At 40.3% G+C, this 21,196-nt stretch overlaps 2 protein-coding genes across 5 annotated transcripts in view; both read right to left on the bottom strand.

Annotated features, from left to right (window-relative positions):
* TG (thyroglobulin) overlaps positions 1 to 1,806 on the bottom strand; it is a 239,456-nt gene extending 237,650 nt beyond the window's left edge. Inside the window, exons 1-2 of the mRNA XM_024741005.1 lie at positions 1,529 to 1,806; positions 106 to 203 (exon numbers count right to left, since the gene is read on the bottom strand). Of these exons, the coding sequence (XP_024596773.1) occupies positions 106 to 203; positions 1,529 to 1,659 (229 nt within the window). The 5' untranslated portion in view covers positions 1,660 to 1,806. The remainder of the gene's footprint in view (positions 1 to 105; positions 204 to 1,528) is intronic.
* A 9,168-nt stretch (positions 1,807 to 10,974) lies between these two features.
* The window catches only part of PHF20L1 (PHD finger protein 20 like 1), an 81,564-nt gene continuing 71,342 nt past the window's right edge, over positions 10,975 to 21,196 (bottom strand). For 2 of the 4 annotated variants that reach the window (XM_024741021.1, XM_024741023.1), the window contains 3 exons: positions 20,355 to 20,715; positions 18,918 to 19,080; positions 14,902 to 17,075 (listed from right to left, as the gene is read on the bottom strand). In XM_024741021.1, the coding sequence (XP_024596789.1) occupies positions 16,933 to 17,075; positions 18,918 to 19,080; positions 20,355 to 20,715 (667 nt within the window). In that variant the 3' untranslated portion in view covers positions 14,902 to 16,932. Of the gene's footprint in view, positions 14,856 to 14,900; positions 17,076 to 18,917; positions 19,081 to 20,354; positions 20,716 to 21,196 lie in introns of those variants that run through there. The other 2 variants (XR_003002707.1, XM_024741022.1) reach the window with 2 other exon arrangements.

The following is a 21,196-nucleotide window of genomic DNA, read 5'->3' as shown; positions in this document are numbered from 1 at the left end:
GGGAAGATCCAGCAGCCCATGGGGAGACTCACCCTTGACACACCCAAGCCTAGTGCTCTACCCAGGATGTGAGTTGTCCCCAGCGGGTCCCCCCTGCCAACTTACAGGATGCAGGCCGCCCAGGCTGCCGGCTGCCGGGCACTTCCCTGCCGTCGGCGTCCACACACCAGCAGGAGCCTCCATCCTTCCCGCACTGGACAGTCCTGGGGGCAGGAGACACAGTCAGGTAGGTACCTTTCTTCTTCCTTTCCATCCCTCCAAGCTTTAATTTCATTTAAACTGAGAAGAGATTGGCGTGGAGTAGGGCAGGTGACTAGAGAAAGGGAAAGCGCTGACACCTGTGACAGCCCCGCACATTCATTCTCCACCAGGCCAGTCTGCCAGCCCTGTAGCAAAGGCCACCCTGGTGTCCACGCTCCTGTCCCATGGAGGCTACAGGGGGTAAAGGTGCCCCTTACATGGACCAGGAGTGGGCAGACAGTGGCCTGGGTTATGGTTACTCAGGAAGCGCTCCATGGGTCTCCAAGGGGAAGTGATGGCTAAACTGAGGTGGAGGGGCGGACACGTGTTATACCAGGGGCCTAAGAAGGTAAAAGGTGTTCCAGGTAAAGAGAACTTCGTATGCAAAACCTTCTGAGGGGGAGCAGGGCTGGCTTGAACCTGCACGTGGCCAGGAAAGAGGCACGGGAACAGCTAGCTACTGATGAAACGAGGCGGCAAAGGTGAACCATCCTCGTAACGCCTCTGCTCCAGAAGTCCCAGAGCCCCAAGCGGGGACTGGCCTTTGCACTGGCCTTCGCTCTCGGGAGTAGGTACGAGCTTCGTTGGGCACACAAAGCAAGCTTGTGAATAAAATGGAGCTGGGGTGGGGGGTGACGGATGTCTCAGGGATGTTTCCCAGAACACAGCCCTAGAGACGGAGTTCCCCTTGTTCAAACGTGGCTGGAACAGCGTGGGGAAAGTGAAACACATGCAAAGGGTTCCTGTGTGTCATCACCCCACTCTGCCGGGAGAGAGTCCCGGGCTCCAAGTTCTTGCGAGGGCAGCCAAAAACCCCTTTCAGAGAGGAGCCCAGTGGGGAGACAGCGTCATGCAGCCCAGAGAGCCGAACTCAGCACAGCTTGGAGGCAGCCACTGACCTGAGAGTTCGGAGGTCCCTGCTTCCCTCCACCTCTGACTCATCAAGAGGATGCAGGGAGGAGAAGAGGCACCAAAGCATCGATCATTTGATCTCCCCACCCCTGCGCCCCTTATTAAAGTAATTAGGGTAAAAGCTTTGGCAGGAAAGGAGGGGACATCCTTGGTTCTGGCTGGAATGGAGCACGGGTTGGGGCGCTCTGGGTCAGATGACTCAGTGTTGATTAGTCTGAGGATCTGAGTGGCAGGCACCCTCCAGGTGACAGTAGCCACATCTCATGTTCAAGGAGGAGAGTAAAGGGAGGGTGGGAAGGGTGGACAGGGGACAGGAATGAGATGTGCTTTAAGGCCTCCAAGGCCCCTGAGTCCACATGGCTGGAGTAGGCCTTACTGGAAGCTGCCATCCTCAGCGCACTGGGGAACGTAGTCTGCTCCCTTCAGAAAGGCCGCCTCCCTCTGCTGCTCACACGGACGGAGAGGCTGGGCGTCCACCTGGTACTCTGCACAAAGGAAGTGACTCATCAGAGAGGAGTTGCTGGTCTGGATTCCAGTAAGAGAGACGGGCTCCCTAAAGGCACAGATGCTCTTCCGGGTTTTATTTCTAGCACCATCATCAAGTATGTTCTAACTTGCAATTTTGCAGCTACTCACACTTTTTCCAAGTATGACATTAGCTCCCGTAATCCCCTGGGAGGCATTATCTCCACCTTACCCATGTGGCCCTAAGACTTGGGCAGGGAATGTCGTCTGTTCAAGATCAAACAGCTGGCAGGAGAAGGATTCAAAGTGAACGCTTGGATTGCACGTTCCCCCAGCGAGCAGCTGGGTCAGGTCAGAACACCATAGAGGTGCTCTTGAATTTACCAAGGCACTCCCTGCGGACAGAGCACCTTCCTGGTCCCGCATGGGAATACAAAATAACTCCCATGTGTCTTATTTTCCATGGAGAATGCGTGTAACATGCAGGAGCTTATGCAGAAATCACAGTCACAACTGCTTACTTTCCCAGCGAGGAAGCAAGCTGAGACTTATCCGAAGTCACAGGATAAGTGGCTGAGCCACAGCTAGAAGTTAGGTCTATTTCATGCCACAAGTAGATTTGTGTTTTTCACTACCTGCTATTTCTCAAATACCCCACACGGATAACCTAGTACTTGAGATCGCTAAGAGAATAAAAAGAACAACGGCAATGCCAAAATTTGCCAACAGGGTGTGGTGGGGGAGAGCTAGAATCCGATGAAGAATATCTGGTTTCCCATCTCCTCTCCACAAATCACTGACTCCGTGACCTCAGACCATCCAGTTTCCCTCTCAAGACCCTCTGTCTCTTCATCTGAAAAGGGAAGAGCAAGTAACTGAGCTCGGGACACTGTGAGGATTAAATGAGATCACAGAGGTTCCAAGGCCCTGGGGCAAATCCTGGCTAACAAGGGGCTGGCCTGAGAGCTCCCTCCTGACCCAATGCTCCATGGCCTCAGGCTCGGAACTCACCAAAGCTGTTGGCTGACACCAAGCAGGCTGAGCCCAGCAGACTGAAGACCGCCAGGGCCAGGGCCATTTTCCTGGGCCCTTCCAGGGACGAAGAGGTAGAAGCCGCTGCCTCCTTGGGCTCTGGCCAGGGAGCCTTTATAGAGCTGACGGGGGCAGCCCCAGCCCACCCGCCACCGGCGCTCAGTGAAGCAGCGCCGCCCTGTTTTCTCTGCTGGCCACGAGGAGGTCCTCCACCTGCGTCTGCTCCCTCTGAGGACACTCATGTGGCCAGTGGGTGATGAGAATCTCGTGCAGCTGTCGGGGAGGAGAACTGGGGGGCATGGCTTCAAAATTCATCTTCAGGGGTAAAGGCCAAAGCTCTGCGGCTTTCTGGGCAACGGGCTCAGGCCCACCATGAAGGAAAGGCAACCCCGCCTCCCTTCCTCCTTCCTTCCTCTCTCCCTCCCTCCCTTCCTTCTTTCCTTCCAACAATGTTTCTTTAGAGCCCAAAAGTGTAGCAGACAGTATTCTAGGCAATGAGGAGATGGCAGAGGACAAAACAGTCAGAACCATTAATACAGACTGTACGAATTTTAGTGAGAGAAGCCAGACACGCGCACACACACGTTCATATTCATATTTATCCTCCTTTCCCTTCTGTCCCAGGACTTCGGATGTCGCCAACCAAAAAAGAGCAGGAACTGTGTCTTCCACAGGAAGCCCGCACATCAGTGTGTTTACTCCATTCGCTTCTCCACCGGAAGGGGTAGGGGATGGAGGCGCCCTCCACAGGTGCTCAGAAGGAAGCGTGGGCAGGTCTTGAAGAGCACTTGGCCGTGGGGTCAGGGAGATAACTAACAACGAGACTTAGATTTCAGGCAAAGGTGATTTGAGAAGATGTGTTGGCATTTACTGGAAAATTAGAACTCCCCCCGTGTGGCCCCTTGCTACCCCCATTACATGGGGTAGGTCTACACATGCTATGGAGACCTTATAACAATATAATAAGCATAGCCTTCTGCAGCCCCTGCCATCTCTGCAGGTCCAGGTGTTCTAAAGCAGACGAGTTTTCTAAAACATTGAAATCACGGTCAGAGGTCTACCAGAAACCCCACTCACCATACTTCCTACTACTCCCAACACGCATGCACGGACCTTGCACAGGTCAGCCTGTGTGCTGAGTCATTCTCGCTGGTCTGGCCTCTGGCAAGTAACAGAGTGGAGTCAATGAGGGTGAAAGCGTGCAGCCAGTGGGCCAGAGCCACATGGGCTTCCTTCAGAGTCAGCATGACGCATACCTGGAAGGAGAGGTGCTTCTCTCCACCCAAGCGATGGAGCGGTAAGCATGGAGAGAACCACACCAAGACGCTGCCTCCTCACCATGAAAACCCCTTTCTCATGATGACTCAGCTCCTTGTCACTGCTCTCACCTGATTCCCCCTGAGCTGGGAGGACGTACAAGCTTTTGTGGTAACTCTGAGTGGCAGTGCCCTAGTCTGGTCTCCCCCAGTCTGCTCCTGGCTCAGGCCTCCACCACTCTGGCAGGCTCTTCACCACTGGTCCTGTCACCTCTCCCTCCCTCCTCGATCCTAATACAATCACTTAGTCTTCTCATTCATCTCCTTCATTCTTGAAGACTAGGGTGCTAGGTATAATAAGCACCTACTGGGGATTTGGGGGAAATGGAGAATAACTGGAATCCAGAGGAGGAAACTGCTTCAAAACAAACATCAGATGCCACTCTTTCTGACCCACCACAGAGAACTGCTTACCAGCCATCTCTCCTAGAACTCCACTTGCTGCCATGTTGCTGGGTCCCCTGCCACTGCCTTGGACAGCTACTCTCATCTCCCACATAACCAGTGACTCAAAGCCACATTCCTCTTTCTCCTTGGTTGCCAGAGCAATAATCAAAATTCCTGGAACTAGACTTCTGCTTCCAGAAGATGGAATAGACACATTTTTTCCCTACTGCTCCTGCTAAGTACATCTAAACCCCTGGATATTATATGTAACACAAACAGAAGAAGACACTAAAAGATGGAAAGAAGAAGACAGCCATAAAGCAACCTCAGGACCAGAGGAACAATATGGTAGCAAGTTCCCTGAATGTTATTTTGCCTCATGTATCTCAGACTGGGTGTTAGAGAAGACAGGAACCAGAAATGCCAATAAGCACAGACCCCCAAAAAAGCCCCGAGAAAAGCTTTTCGAGCCAAAGGTCCAGGAAAGGGGAGCCTGGCAAGACAGAAAACTTTTAGACAATAATTGCTCTATTCCAGCAACCCCCACAGGAAAACACCGTGGCTCCACCCCAACCCATGCCAGCAAAAGCCAGTGGGGGAGACTTGGGAATTCCACCCTTGCCAAGTTAAGGAGGCTCTCCAAGCCCCCACCAGGGTGGTGACTGAAAGGCCATGTGAGAAGCCAGAATTTTTACCCCATTTGGGCTGGAATGAGCCCCCTCTCTCTGTGGGGTCAGTAGAGACCACGTGGGCAGTCTGAACTTCCACCCACTCCCAGCCAGCAACAGTAAGGATGCCAAACCTCCCAGCTAGGGTTGCATCAGCATTGACCGACAGGGGAGCCTAAACTCCCACACCCAACCAACTGATATCTGTCAGGGGGCAATGGAGATGGAGCAAGAATTTGGACATCTATCTTTATGAAAAGCAATGAGGTGGTGTCCCTTTTCTCCCACCTCAGTGATGTCAAGAGTTCTACTAAAACAGAAGATTTAATAAGATCTAGATTTTCTTAACACACACCCAAACTGTCCAGGTTTTAACCAAAAATCACTCATCCTACCAAGAATCAGGAAAATATCAACTAGAATGAGAAATCACAATCAGCAAATGCCAATACCAAGATGATACGGATATTAAAATTATTTTAAAAGAATTTTAAAGCAGTCATCATAAAAATGCTTCAACAAACAATTATGAACATACTCAAAACAAGTGAAACTATAGACAGTTTCAGTAAAGGCATAGTCACGAACAAAGAAACAGAAGACGTAAAAAAGAACCATATGGAAATTTTAGAGCTAAAAGATAAAATAACCAAAATAAAAAAACTTTATATACGGGTTAAACAATAAAGTAGAAGGAACAGACCAAAGAATTCATGAACTTGAAGACAGAACAATAAAAATGACCCAACCTGAACAACTAGACAGAAATGTATCAAGGACACAGAAGAACTCAACAGCACCATCAACCAGAGGATCTAATCAACATTCACAGAACACTCCACCCCACGAGAGCAGAATACACATTCTTCGCAACACCCCTGGGGCATATACTAAGATCATATCCTGGGTCATAAAACAAATCTCAACAAATATGAAAGATTTGATGTCATACTCTGACTACAATGGAAATGAACTAGAAATCAATGCCAGAAAGACAACAGTTCTTTGAACAAAATTTTCAAACAACTAAACATCAGACTTGTAAATAATCCATGGGTCAAAGAAGAAGTCTCAAGGGAAATTTAAAAATATATTGAAGTGAATGAAAATGTAAACACAACATATCAAAATTTGTGGGACACAGTTAAAGCAGTACTGAGAGGGAAATTTATAGCACAATGTTTACATCAGAAAAAAGGGAAAGTCACCTGCCAAACTGGTAACTAACAACATCCATGGAAAAGTAAGCGGTGGAATGAGAGGCCAAGAGCACTTAGGGGAAAATCCCTTCTCATGGACTGAAAACCAAGAACAAGGCAGGGCATTTACCTTCTAACAATTCTCTAACATACTCCTCCATCCATAAATCCAATAGTCTTAACCATTAAAAGCAAAATGGCTAAGTCTTGGAGAGGAAAAGATCATCCATCAGAGTAGTCCTACTCCCACCTCAATGAGATCCTACCAAGAGTACCAATGGCATGACCATCAAGCTACTTGATCTCTCCATGCCCCAATTTTTCCATCTATGAAGTTGTAATGTTATTAGTGCCCAAACTCATAGGATGATGTGATTACTAAATGCATAAATATAAGATGCATAGTGCAGGGCCTGGCACACAAGCACTCAATGTTCTTTTTCTTGTAAAACTGAGAAATTTCCAGTGGTGGGAGCACCAGACATCAGTCAACATACTTAAAATCTCAACTTCTATCTCCTCTTTAAGCTCAATGTGCTGCACTGAAGGCAGGTGTTTATCTGGCAATACCTCATCCACTAGCTTGGGTGGGCAGTCATTCACAGCCTTGTCCCACGCTGACTGCCGTCCTGGAATTTTGCCACCCTCTTAAACCTTAGCCTTGGCAATGTTTCCTCCTCATCACCATTTTTTTCAGCTGTAGAATCATTCTCAGTTCATTGAAGCTTCTCAAGTCCATGGCACCATGGAACTGGTGGGACCATGTCAACTGAAAGAAAAATGCCCAATGTAAGAGTTGTGAGGTTTTTTTATTCAGGAATCTTGCTGAGGACTGTAGCCTGGGAGATGGCCTTTTAGTAGTTCTGAAGATGTAGGGGAGAAACCAGCTTCTAAATGCTTTTTGCCTAGGGAATACATGTAGGCAGGCATACATCTTGGTAAAAGACTACTGCTAGTCACAAAGAACAGATACCTTGAGTTAATAATTTAGTGCTTTTCTATGTATGGGAAGATGCAAGAATCTGGATTCATTAAAATGCTTCCTGAGATATACATCTAACTATCTTATCTGAGGGGCCTGTTTTCCCAAAGCACAGAGTGCCTCATTCTGTTCTTCATCCTGAGTTCCTCACAGGGTGCATAGTGAGTCACTGACTGCAGTGCCTGACAACTTAATCCTCGTAGAACTGGGTGATGAGCAGCACTCTTTGTTCTTCTTTGTTTGCAGCCAGAAGCCTGATGCTCCTGAATCACTGCTCTTCCTCACTTTCAACTCTTCAGGTCTTGAGCAGTATGTGTTTTGCTGTATTATTTTCTGCAACAGAGGAATATGATGCTGACATTTTAATTTCCATGGTGGCTCTCCTTTTGCTTTCAGGAAAGCTCAGCCTATTTTCTAACGCTTTAAATAGCTTCTTAAGTCACTCTCTTCTCTTCTCTGGTTCATTTTGACTGGTATTCTTCGCTGGATTTGAGTTTCTCTCTTTCCCCTTTTCCTTATGGAAAATACATATATTTAACATCTATGTCTCATGTATGTCTCTAGGTTTTGTCCTTTTGGGTCTCTCAAGTTGGAAGAGATAAAAATCATGAAGCTCAGGGACTGGCAGAGCATCAGTTATTCAGCCCAATCTTGTCTGCTGCCATTTCCTCTGCGGTCACAGTCAAGGCATTCTGCCGTGCAAACACGGATGCTGTCTTGTTCAGCCTGGCTTCCCTTCAATGGGTTTCTTATCTGTGTGCCTTAACTTTAGAGTCAACATTTGATAAATTTCTCAGGCATGTTCTGCAGGGTATAAGTACTATCTGTACTTCTACCTCTGCATGAAGGTGGCTGCCTCACCTTGAAACTCACTGAAATTACTTGGAGTATTCTGTGCTGATCTTCCTGGTCCAATCTTCTCACATTTGTCTAGATTTTCTATAAGCATCCCACACAATGGCCCATTCAAGGTGTTGGAGAGAAGACATTTTCCTTTACTCTTCTAGGTTCTTCTCGCTAGTCCAAGAATTAAGTCAACATGAGACAAATTAACAGGGGAAAATCAAAAGTTTAATAACATGTACACATGGGAGAGACCCACAAGAACTGAATAATGTGCCCAAATGGCCTAAATCCTCACCTTAAATACTATCTTCAGCTACAGACAAACAAGGATATTAGGGGTAGCGATCTGGAACTTCAAAGGGGAGGAAAGCAATTGGCACGGAGATGGAAAAGCAAATATTTGGTAAACAAATGCTTGCTGGGCCAAGCAGAGACAATGAGACCCAGAGTGGACTCTCATCTCCAGGCCCTGCTGAGTTCCCCCACCCCACTCAGCCCATATTCTTTGCAGAGATCTCCAGTGATAGCTCTGTTCTGGAACAAGCCCTGTATCTAAATTCTCTTAGGCAGTTACGAGGAAGCTCAAAGTTTCTTCCTGAGTCTTTTGGGCCTTGATTGTTTTCAGCTCAAAATAACCCACATTGCCGAAGAGACATCTGGGGGTGGCAAATTTTGCTCCCCTATAAAGGGATGGTTCCCCCTCACTCTTACTGTGAGCCCTCCATTTGTGGCTTTAAGATGGAGCTTCTCAATAGTCTCCTGATCTCCTTACATTTCATTTACCTATAAGGTCTCCTTAGTTTCCTCCCTAGAAAATATTTGGAAATATGCAAAAATTCTAGGATTAATAAGTCAGTTTGACAATGTCATAGGATACAAGATATAAAAAAATCAATTTTATTTATATTCTAGTAATTAAACATCTGAAAACAAAATTGAGAAAACAGTTCCCTTTACAATATCAAAAAGAAAAGAATACTTAGAAATAAACTTAACAAGTGCAAAATCTGAACACTGAAAACTACAAAATTTTGCTGACAAAAAAAATAGAGAAATCCTAAACAAATGGAGAAACACAGCATGCTCTTAGATCAAAAGACTCAATAGTGTCAGAATGGTAACTGATCTGTAGATTCTGTGCAGTTCCTGTCAAAATTCCAGCAGGTTTTTAAAAGAAGGTAACAAATCTGATCCTAAAACTTTTATAGAAATGCAAAAAAACCAAAGTTGGCAAAAACAGGTAAGAAAGAACATAATTAAAGGAATTACACCATCCAATTGATTCCAAACCTTACTCTTAAGCTACAGTAATCAAGATAGTGTGACATTTGCATAAGGACATATAGATCAATGGGAAGAGTATGGAAATAAACCTACATAATTATGGTCAATTGATTTTTGACAAAGGGACCTAGGTAACTCAAAGGGAAAATAATATTTTTAACAAAAGGCACTGGAGCAATTGGATATCTATTTGCAAATTAAAAGGATGTATCACTTCACACCTATTAAAATGGTTAACATCCAAAACATTGGCAAACACCAAATAAACACTGGCAAGGAAGGATGTGGAACAACAACTCTCCTTCATTCAACTGACCATATTTTTTTAGGTTGATTTCTAGATACCCTATTCTGTACTATCAATCTACATCTCTATCTTTATGCTACTTCTATACTGTCTTGGCTACTATAGCTTATTAAGCCACCAAATCAGAAATTATATGTCCCTCAACTTTAGTTCTTCCTTTTCAAAATTGTTCAGGGCATTCTAGGTCCTTTACATTTCCATATAAAATTTAGAATCAGTTCACTAATTTCTATTTCAAAAAGTCTGCTGGGATTTTCCTCGGGATTGCATTATATCAATCCATTTTGGGAGAACTGACAAATGTTAACAGTACTGTGTCTTCCAAACCATGTTCTTAGTGTATCTTTCTATTCATTTATCTCATCTTTATTCTAGGCATTGTTTTGTAGTTTTCTGTGTACAGGTTCTGCATGTTTTCAGATTTACTGTTAAGTAATTTTTTTATGCTATTGAAAATGGCATTTTAAAAATTCTAACTTCCAATATCTCCTTGCTAATGTACAGAAACATTAGTTCTAGTGGCATTTTGATAGGCTCCTTAGACTTTTCCAGGTACACGGCACGTCACCTGCAAATGTTTCTTCTTCCTTTCCAAGTGCTATGCCTTTTATTTTTCCTCCTTTATTGTCCAGTGCCATATTGCACTAGCAGGACCTCCAGATTGATGTTGGATAATATTGGTGATAGTGGATATTCTGGACTTGTTCCTTATTTTAGAGAAAAGTATTCATTTACCATTATGAGGTTTAAGTTTCTTGATAGATGCCCTCTATTGTTATGCAAATTCTTTTCTATTCCTTTTCTGGTAGTTTTTAATCATGAATGGATGCTGAAATTTATGAAAACCTTTATCTTAATTTAGTGAGATTAACATAATTTCATTATTTTATTGACATTAAACCAACTTTGTATTGGTTTCCTTGTATTGGTATTCCTGTGGAATACCCAACTTGATCTTGATATATTATCCTTACTGTATATGACTGGGTTCACATTGCTAATATTTTGTGGGGACTGTGTCTATGTTCAAAGGGGATATGTATTAGTCTGTAATTTCCTTTCCTTGCAGTGTTTTTTTCTGGTTCTGGCATGAGGTCAAAGTTGGTCTTGAAACAAGTGTACCTTTCTTCCCTATTTTCTGTCAGTGCTTGTGTAAAATCAAGTTTTCTTCCTTAAATGTTTGATAGAAGTCACGTTTAGGCCTGGAGTTTTTTTTTTTTTTTTTTTTAAAGAAGGGATTGGGTCTTTTTTTTTTTTTTAATTTGTTTATTTTTAGCTGCGTTGGGTCTTCGTTGCTAGGCACGGGCTTTTTCTAGTTGCAGCGAGCAGGGGCTACTCTTCATTGCAGTGCGTGGGCTTCTCATTGCCGTGGCTTCTCTTGTTGTGGAGCATGGGCTCTAGGTGCATGGGTTTCAGTAGTTGTGGCACGCAGGCTCAGTAGTTGTGGCTTGCGGGCTATAGAGCACAAGGCCTGGAGTTCCGAGGGAACATTTTCAATTTCAAATTCAATTTATTTAATTTCTTGAGTCAGTTTTGCTAACTTGTATCTTTTGAGGAATTTCTCTGTTTCATGTAAGCTGTTAAACTTATTGGCACTGGTTTTTCATAACACCCTTTTAAAAAAACTGTATGTTGGATGTTTTAATGTTCCCGCTTCCATTCTAATTTCTGATCAGTCTATGTGGGAGTCAACCAATTTTATCGTTCTGTGCAAAGAATCAGCTTTTTCATTTATATTGATGCTTCCCTACTATTCGTCCATTTAGTATTTCATTGATTTCAGCACATTTCTTTTTCCATTTATTTTGGTTTTAATTTGTTTTTCTTGTTTTTTTTAAATCTTAAACCAGTGATTTTGTAACTTTTATATTTAAATGTCTATTTTTTTAAATTGAGGTATAATTGACATTAGTTTCAGGTGTACAATAAGATTCAATATTTGTATATATTGCAAAATGACAAGTCTAGCTAAAGTCTATACCTTGCTTTTTATTATAAGCATTTGAAACTGTAAATTTCCCTCTAATATTGAGCTGCATCCCACAAATTTTAACATGATGTATTTTCATTTTCATTCAATTAAAAATATTTTCTAATTTTACTTGTAACTTTTTTGAGTCATGGATTGTTTTACAAGTATGTGATAATTTCCAAACACTTTGGGGTTTTTTCAGTTATCTAATACTGATTTCCAGTTTAATTCCATTATTGTTGGAGAACATGTTATGCATTTCAATTTTAAATGAGTTGAGAGCTGTTTTATAGTCTAGTATGTAGTCCATCTTTTTGAGTGTTCCATGTGTATTAAAAAGGAAATTTGTATTCTCATGTTGTTGTGTGGAACATTCTATCAATGTTAATTAGGTCAAGTTGAGTGTTCATCTTTGTTCAAGTCTTCTATCCTGATTTTCTGTCTACTTGTTCTATCAGTTGGTGTTAAAGGAGGGCTAAAATCTTCAACTATAATTGCAGATTTTTCTATTTTCTATTCAGTGATATTAGTGTTTGCTTCATGTATTTTGATACTCTATTAAGAAGCCTATAAATACGTTTTAAAAATGCAATTTACTTTTCTGTGTGTATGTGGACAAAAGTACAAGAGGATGACAAAGGCCTGTAAGTATAAAAGAAGATAACATTCTATTAGGAAGCAAACTGGAAAGGCAGAAAACAGAATATAAAATTTGTAAAATTTTCAAATGTTAAAGAAGAGCTTGCTCGTGTATTTTTAAAATAGATGTTGGTAAGTAGCAAAATTGTATTGATTCTATTGCATACATTTTAAAATGATAACAGGTTGATTTTAATAGGCCAATATTTATAAATTAGAAATCACACTCTTTGCAACTGTTTACATTTATGATGAGCAATTTCAAATGGCAGAATCAAAGCCCCACTGCCCGTAGCACTCTTCTCAATTGTGCATATTTACCTTGGCTTTTTCCTCCCCTTCCCTACTTTTCCCTCTTCCTCACTCCAACTTCCTTAGATGACTCACTCAAACTTCCTCTTAAATAAACAAAATACACTTAAGTCTTGTCTCCAGATCTCCAGGTACCAGAAATGAATTACAATTTTTCAAAATTCCTACAGAGAGGTCACAGTCAAAAAACATTCAAAGACCACCACTTTAATTAACATATATATTCTATGTCCCCCAAACCTCTCCACCTACATACAAGTCTAGTTATTTTTCCTTTCTTTTGCCTCTGTGGTTCCTTATACTCTTTGCTATCACCTATCTTGTTGAAAAAAATATTTTTTAATGTTTCCGTTAGCCTGTAGACTGTGGTTCCAATAACATTAACTCCATAACCAACCATATGACTTAATGGCTGGCACACAGATGGCACTCAATGTGTCCCCTATATTTAACTTTCAACTTTATAATTTAAATCCTTTATTTGCTTCATTTAACTCGCAAAACCAGGTTCTAGCCTAAGTATTCTTCCCATTTTATACATAAGAAAACCAAAGCTCAAGAGAGATCACTGCTGGTAAACCGCCAGAGTGAAAATCTGAGGAGAGAATTGCAAAGCTCACGCCTGCTCCACTACAGGAAATACATGATTCACTGACGTGGTTCCTGCACGTCAGTACAACGCAGGATACTATAAGAGGCCTTCAACAATGGACTGCTTCTCTTAGGAAGAGAAATTGAAACCTGAAGAACTGTCTGCATCTATAGAGACACAACAAACAAAGAAGAATTTTCCAGAAGAGGAAAATAATATGAAGGCAAGAGATGGAAACAAGCATAGTCTATCTAAACAGTGAGGCTATATTTAAATGGATTTGAGAATTGGTTAGGTAAAATACAAAAGATCCAGATTACACAGACCTGACTTGGTTTGAAATAGGGAGTCACTAATGATATCAGAAAACACAAATGACAAGAATAGGTGAAACACACCTGCTAGGAAAAGAACATGAGTTTGAACAGCACAGGATTTGCGTCTTGAACCTGTCACTAATCTATGACAAGTCTCTAAATGTTTCTAAACCTCAGCTTCCCCATCTTAAAAATGATCCTGTCTTACCTTTCCACAAAAGAACGAAATTAGACGCTGCAGGTAACATGTACAATACCTGGCATAGAGCAGTCACTCAATGTTAATCCCCTAGCTTGACAGTGACCATTTTGATGAATCAGAATGAAGAGAAAATTAAAATTTCTTAAGCCCACAGTAATACCTCCATGACATGATTTTTGTAAAAGACGGTGTACTACTGGTAGGATTGAGAAGGAGGAAGATGACAACATCCATTTTAAGGAACCAGCACATCTAGTGAAGAAATGGATAAGGGGGAGGGACTGCAAGTTTCAAGCCGGGGCTCTTAGGGTGGTGATATTAAAGCAGAGAGAGTGAAGCTGGCAGGAGACCCAGTTGGCTGGAGGGGAAATGGGCTCCTTCATTTTGAACACACAGAATATGAACATCTGAGAGGACGTAAGTCAGTGGAAATAAGGTGAGTGTTAGGAAAAAGTATTTTACCTGAAATTATGAGAATAATCAATTTCCTTTAAGGAAAGTGTGCATTACTCTTAAGTTTGAAAATAATAAGTCAGTAGAAACACACAGGAGTATGAAGAAGTACAAATTATACTTATCAGTACCATACTAAGAAGGATCCCTCCCCACCAATGTCAGTCTATTCTGTCTGGGTAGCAATGAAAAGTTATCTTTTCAAGAAACACCCTCTCTAGTTTATTGCTTATATTTAAATATATATACTCACATTTTTTAAGTAAGACTAAGTGGAAAGAAAACTCATCTGAAACCTCACACAACGGACTTACTTCTCAAAAATGAATTCACTTTCCTAAATAAGGAATGACTCGGCCTGCTAGTTGCTAAAAGGCTTCGACCAATTGTTGATATACTCTATATTAAGTGGGTATGTGCATACAAGTAACCTGATACAGATTTACTTTAAAAATATAAAGTAAAAATTCAGACTCCCAATGCATATGCATAAAAGCAGAGCAAAATTTCAATATTCTAATTATTAGCTGAACTTCTAGTTTGCTGGCTGCTAACAAACAAAGTGATCTAATTTTAAGATACTCCAAGAACAAATGCACATTAACTTAACTGTGGTCATCAGGGATTAAGAATATGAGTGCCACTGGGTACAAAGGGTCCTCTGTGCATGTGACAAGAATCTAGGCAACACCGCTATTCACAGCCTGTTAAGGATGCTACTTGCTCCATTCTGAAAAAAAAGACATAAATTAAATGTCTAGAATTTAACTATAATAGGGAAAAGGTTAGAGCCATTATTTTAAAACACAAATGAAAGACAAAGTATCAAACTTGAAATAGAGACATTAGCAAATTTACTCCACACATGAAATATAGGCACTATTATTTTTACTTTAATATGCGAATTTAATAACTACCTCATATCCCTCTACTAAAGCTTTCCATTTCTCAGTAAGATTTTTGACACAGTTAATGTATCATAAGTAAATACACAGGGCTGTATCTTATGTCTGTGATCTTTGGCACATTTGTCAAGTTGGAGAACGTCAAAAGGCATAAAAATGTCTAACGACTGTTTTGCACATTCTTTTAATCATCTTTACATCAAAATATAAGGCTGCAAAAAGGCAAGCTGAAATTTTATGATATGTGGAATTGTTTTAATAAAGAGTTTTACATACAGTACCTTACATATAGAACAGTGTGTTTGCAAATTTAAATAATATCTGAATGTACAGTGGCATGTATTCTTATCAAAGATAAATTCAAGTTTACTGTCCATCAGTTCTAAAATGCATTTATACAGATTGCTAGAACTGATCAACAGAACGAGGCATAAAATATTCAAGTGTCATATGTCATCAAATAGCCTCCTAACAGTCTTTTTTCCTCTTTTTAAAAAAGTTTCAAAACCTGTACATACATTTTTAATTTTTAAAAACAGTCTGTTAAAAGGTAACATTTCATGTTAACCACCAGTTCTTATAGTGTATAGTAATAAAACTAGATATGTGTAGATATAAATATGTGTAGATTATGTACATATGTACGTTGAGTGTTTGTTTCAAACAAGCACACACACTTAACGCATACCTGCACGCAGAGCACTGGGGGCAGCACACAACTCACAAGAACACTGGCAGACGGGAGGGCCTGGGCTCGAAATCCAGCAAGAGCTGACACAGCAACTGAGTTGCCTTTGGTTTCAGAAATCTGTCCATTTGTGATCAAAGCTAAGAGTTTTGAGTGCGTATGTATTTCTTAAAAATAAAATTCATCTTCAGAGATGAAGCTTTTCCAGTATTCCACTACCAGCAGTTAAAAAATCCACAGCCACAAATTATTTTGATATTTTTGTCACTCCTCATCCCAGCTGAGGTTATTTACAACTTCTTTTTTTCTGAAGGCAAATACCAAGCATACTCAGGATCAAACTGTACGTTGAAACCTGAATATTGAAATTTGACCATATATATTCTCTATATAGTATATGTGATATATGCGTTTCGGATGGGCTGATGGCATTATGTAAGACTTGGGTGAGAGAACTCCCACAGGATTTACAATTCTCTTTCCAGCAGTATCATCATCATTTGGCACACTGACCCTTCTGCGAGACATTCTGTTTTTTACAGTGAGCTTAATGCCAGCAATAAACTCCAATTAGTTTGTTGTTTGTTTTTACAATATATTCATAATGAATGAAGAATTCCACAACTGTTTTCCTCAGAAGTGAGACTTCTACTGTCAGTTTTCTGATTAAGGACATTCATCACCTAAGAAACAGCTCATGATCCTATAAAAGTTTCAATACTCTAAACTTCGGTGCAGGCAGATCAACTGCAGAGAAGACAGTTCTTACAACAAGCTTACAGAACTCTCCAGAATTTAAATTTCCTCTACAATTTTGGTTTGGGCCAAATGTTGGTTTATAAACATAGATCTTTCTACTAAAAACTACGTAATACACCATATTTCTTTCTACAGGTATCTCGAGCTTCACGTTAGCAACTATTCAAAAATCCTGCCAATCTGATTCCCTTAGCACAGATTATATTCTACCTCCACTGATCCTTGGCATATGACACGTCATCAGTTGTATCTAGCTCATAAATTTTTTTAGTATTAGCTTCCTTGATAAAGTTGTTCTTCATTTTCCTTTCCAAGGTGCCATCCTATTGATGTCACAAATCAGTAAATGACCAAACATCACTAAGCTTTTTAACTATCCACTTAGCAGCCGTGTGGATAATAAAAATTAGTCGACTGAACAGAGCCACATTCTTTGCATTAGGTGTTCACTGCTGTCATACAGAGCAGAGAGTTGCTATTTGTTGTACTTTGCCCATGTCCATTAGGAGCTGTTTGATGTGGCGTTTAAGTTGGGGCAGCCTCGTGAGAGGATCAGGTGGCTCCAACTCCCCTGTGAAATCAAGCCAGCTTTCCAGAACTAAAAGAGAGAAGAGAAGAACAAACACATTTAAACGGCAACTGGAAACACAGTCAAAAACTGGTATAATTAGAAGGCTGAAAAAGTGATGGAGAAAGAGTTCACTTCCCTTTCACTAGAAAGCCAATCTACAGAAGTCACTTCTGAGCAGTTAAGCATCCTCTACACCTCATCCCACAAGAGTTCTAGCCCCTCTCAGTAATCTTTATCTGTTGTTCTACCTGTCGTCATTTTAGGTAATTTTTCCTTTTAAAGATATAAAGTAACTGCATTTTGAGTGTCTCCTTTACTCTCTTCTGGAACAGGAAACAACATTCCCTGTTCCTGCTCAAGCTTTCTATTAATTTAGGCTTAAATCATCTCCATTTTAAATGAAACTTAGCTACTCTAACCATTTTTTTAAATCTAGAAGTTCTTTTTAACAAAGGAAAGGAGGTAGAAATTTCTTAGTGTCCTTTCATTCCCACTATTTTATCAGTACTTTAAAAAAAAAAAGAAGCGTATTAGAAGTTCAGGCAGAATGCAATTAATTACATTCTATACTTTTTGTTAATAATAATAGGGGATAGCATCAAGTTGCATTTTCTTCTTCTTCAAAAATCTACTTAAGGGCTTCCCTGCTGGCACAGTGGTTAAGAATCCGCCTGCCAATACAGGAGACACGGGTTCGAGCCCTGGTACAGGAAGATCCCACATGCCGCAGAGCAACTAAGCCCATGCACCACAACTATTGAGCCCGCGAGCCACAACTACTGAAGCCCGCGTGCCTAGAGCCCATGCTCCGCAACAAGAGAAGCCACTGCAATGAGAAGCCTGCACACCACAACAAAGAGCAGCCCCCGCTCCCCTCAACTAGAGAAAGCCCGTGCACAGCAATGAAGACCCAACGCAGCCAAAATAAATAAATTAAATAAATTTATATATTAAAAAAATCTACTTAAAACTAACTAAACTAACTCTACAACTGGCTTATAACCAAAGAGAAGATGCTTCTGAAATGGGTTTCCATTTCTTCTTTTCACAGGGAAAAACGAAGCAGTAGGAACTCTAACTTACTGGGGGATGAAAGTAGCACATACTTTCGCAAATAAAAAAAGGGGGGGGGTGGGCAGGAGATACAATCTATGAGGTTAAAAAAATGCAGTCAAAAAGCATAGGAAAACACTAGATTAGTAATCTAAGGTACTCTATATTCTCAACTATAAAATGGGGATGACATTTTTCCTGTCCACTCCTTAGGGCTCCAGCGCAATAAAATTTTTAAATATAAAAGAAGACATTTGAAAATGTGTATATGCAAACGTAAGCTTTATCTACTTAAACTTGCAGGACTTCTCTGTTGTTAATTTCACTTAACAAACACTGTCCAGAGTGAAAACAAAATGTTTTCCCCCACATTTCAAATATGCTTAAAGTCCTTAGGCTGACTTCCCAAAAAAAACACAGTTCAATGAAAATATTCACTGAATATTATTTATTGAATAGTAATTTATTGAATAATATTATTCAATGAATAATATTATTATTTTTCATTGAATAATAAATATTCCATATGGTATATACTGAGCCTGGCAGGTGGGCGATATTTAATAAATATCCATCTTAAAAAACAAAATCCCTAAAATATCCAGTCATATTGTCTTGAGACTAAAAGACCCTAAATGCCAGATGTGTTAAATACAATGTAAAGGGAGCAGCAAAGCTCCATCAGCCTGGACAGCATCTGTAGTTTTTGTCCCATAATTTTAAAAACTTCAAATAACTTCAATTAAATTATTCAAAAGTGCAATAAACACACTTTACAGACTACAGCAATTGTATTTCAATTCTTTCTTAAATTACCATCAACTTCTTTTTCTATCAGGTCCATCCTGCTGGTGACTTCATTCTGCACATTCTCTATGTGTGTAAGGAGATTGAGTTGCCACTGAAGATGTGAGTCTCCCGGGTCTTCAGTGCCCTTTTTATCATTATAAACAAATACTGTATTCCTTTCAGCTGAATTCTTCTCCAAAGAGCCAACAGAAAAAACAAAGAATTGGATGAAATGTAATGTCATAAAGGGAAAGATGCATTAAAAACATCACTACCCACAATGATAGGTAAAATCCAACCTGACTCCCAGAATATTTGTAAAGGAAGTACTAGCACATAACTAGATTACATCTGATGGTCCTGAAAAGCAGACATGCCTGCTATGTCTCTTCACAATGCCTAGCAGAGCGCTACACAGGGTAGAAGCCCTTCAATAAAACCTGCTGAAGAAATGAAGGAGCTAATTATATTCTGTAACTAGAAAGCCCAGCTAACTTAGACTGACCCCTTCCTCAGTTAATCTAAGCTGTGTCACAAGTGGAGTGAAGGCAAAAAGCAATGATGGAAAAAAATTAAGATAGTTGGCAAAGGCTAGTATAAAGCCTAATTAACTGCAGACTGGACTTTATTATTGCAGCTAAATCAATGAGGTGAGGGGAAGAGAAAAACCCCTTAAAAACTGAAAAAGTGCAGACTGCTTAACACACACACAAAATCTGACCTCAGTTCCACCAGCGATAACTCATTTCATAAGAGGGATATTAATTTGACAAAATAATTTACCGCAAAATTTTGGCTAATATAAGCTTTTCAAATTCAGTTAAGTATTTATTTATAGAACTTACTTGATAAAAGAGGCCAGAAAAATAAAGAACTAATTTTAAAGCAGTATTGTTAATTGAAAAATCAATAAAAAATGAAGGCATGACATCTCTAAGTTGTGAACAAGAAATAAGTTTACAAATATTCAATGTCCACAGGGCTGTAAGAGTTCAACTTAGTGCACAATGTGATTGATATGCATATACAAATATGCTATAATTTTTAAAAAGATGATTTTTTAGATAAAAAGTGCCACTTTTTATCTAAAACACATACAAAAGGAACACAAATTATATTAATATATACACACCCCCATGCACTTTCATGTTTTCACACGTAGACATTCTCACTTGGAAAAAAATTTGGCTCATGGTTTTTAGAGGCATCTAAGTGTACTTATAAACTTGAAACTTTTGTTAAGGCAAAAGTTTAATGAATTACGACATTTCTGAATTAGGGGATAATTAAATGTTCAAATGGCCAGTGTTTTCCTATAGCGAAAGCAAAAAATGTCTTTACCCTAACAAGGTACTTGTGAACTTGGAAATGTAAGTAAAATCTGGAATCTCAGTATGTTTTATTTCACAAAATCTTCCTTTGTTCTATCGTATTTCCAAGCAAAGACAAATGAACTAGTTATACCTTTCCGGGCTTTCCATCTTCTTTTACTGGGTATTGTAAACGGTTTTTATCTCTCATGTGAAATTCCTGTTCTTCTTCAAAACTACTAACATCATCATCATCTGAGCTCCCAGGGTCTGCGAGAGTTTTGCAGTCTTGACCAAAACTTTGTGGCTTTTGGTAGCTGTGTTCACTTGTTATATAAGTTCCCTCCACTTTTAGGGGCAAACGAGGTGGTTCCTTATGGTTCTGTACATGATACTTCTTTTCTTCCACATTAACTGTGTCTTGCACCATTAGTTTTTTTTCTACCCCAGCAATTACTTGATCTTTCCTCTTCCCAGAACAAGCCCAGAGACGAAGGTCAGGATGATGTTTATTCCTTAAAATAAAGTTGGAGAAAGAGAAGTTCAGAAAAAAAAAAGTCCAGTAACAAGTATAATGCCACAATAAATTTCAGAATGTACAATTACATAGTTCACCCTCAGTTATCCATGCCTTTTGTATGTTCAGTGTACTGACTTAGGTGGACCGATCCCCACCTCTCTATTGAAGACCTAGAGCACCGCCAAGCAAACAAGGTTAGCAGGAGGTCAGGCACTCAAGACAAAAGTAAAGGTACTTTCTAGGTTAACCTGGCCCAGAATTTCATCCAAAATGTAAATTTTCATAATTTTACAGAAATAAAACTCAGGTGGAAAAGCAATAATGAATGTACTTTTGTGACAGTTCACATCATCATCTGATATATGCACCTCTTTTACTCATTTTTCACTGTATTTTTTAAAACTGTACAACATGAAAAACTTTTACATGAGCATATTTTAACATCTTTAGTCAATCAAAAAGTGATACTTCCTCAT

The sequence above is a fragment of the Neophocaena asiaeorientalis genome, unplaced genomic scaffold, assembly GCF_003031525.2.
Source record: "Neophocaena asiaeorientalis asiaeorientalis breed wild unplaced genomic scaffold, Neophocaena_asiaeorientalis_V1.1 scaffold177, whole genome shotgun sequence".
NCBI classification, from domain to species: Eukaryota; Metazoa; Chordata; class Mammalia; order Artiodactyla; family Phocoenidae; genus Neophocaena; species Neophocaena asiaeorientalis.
The sequence above is the reverse complement of the archived record's forward strand: the minus strand, read 5'-3'. Positions and strand labels throughout refer to the sequence as shown.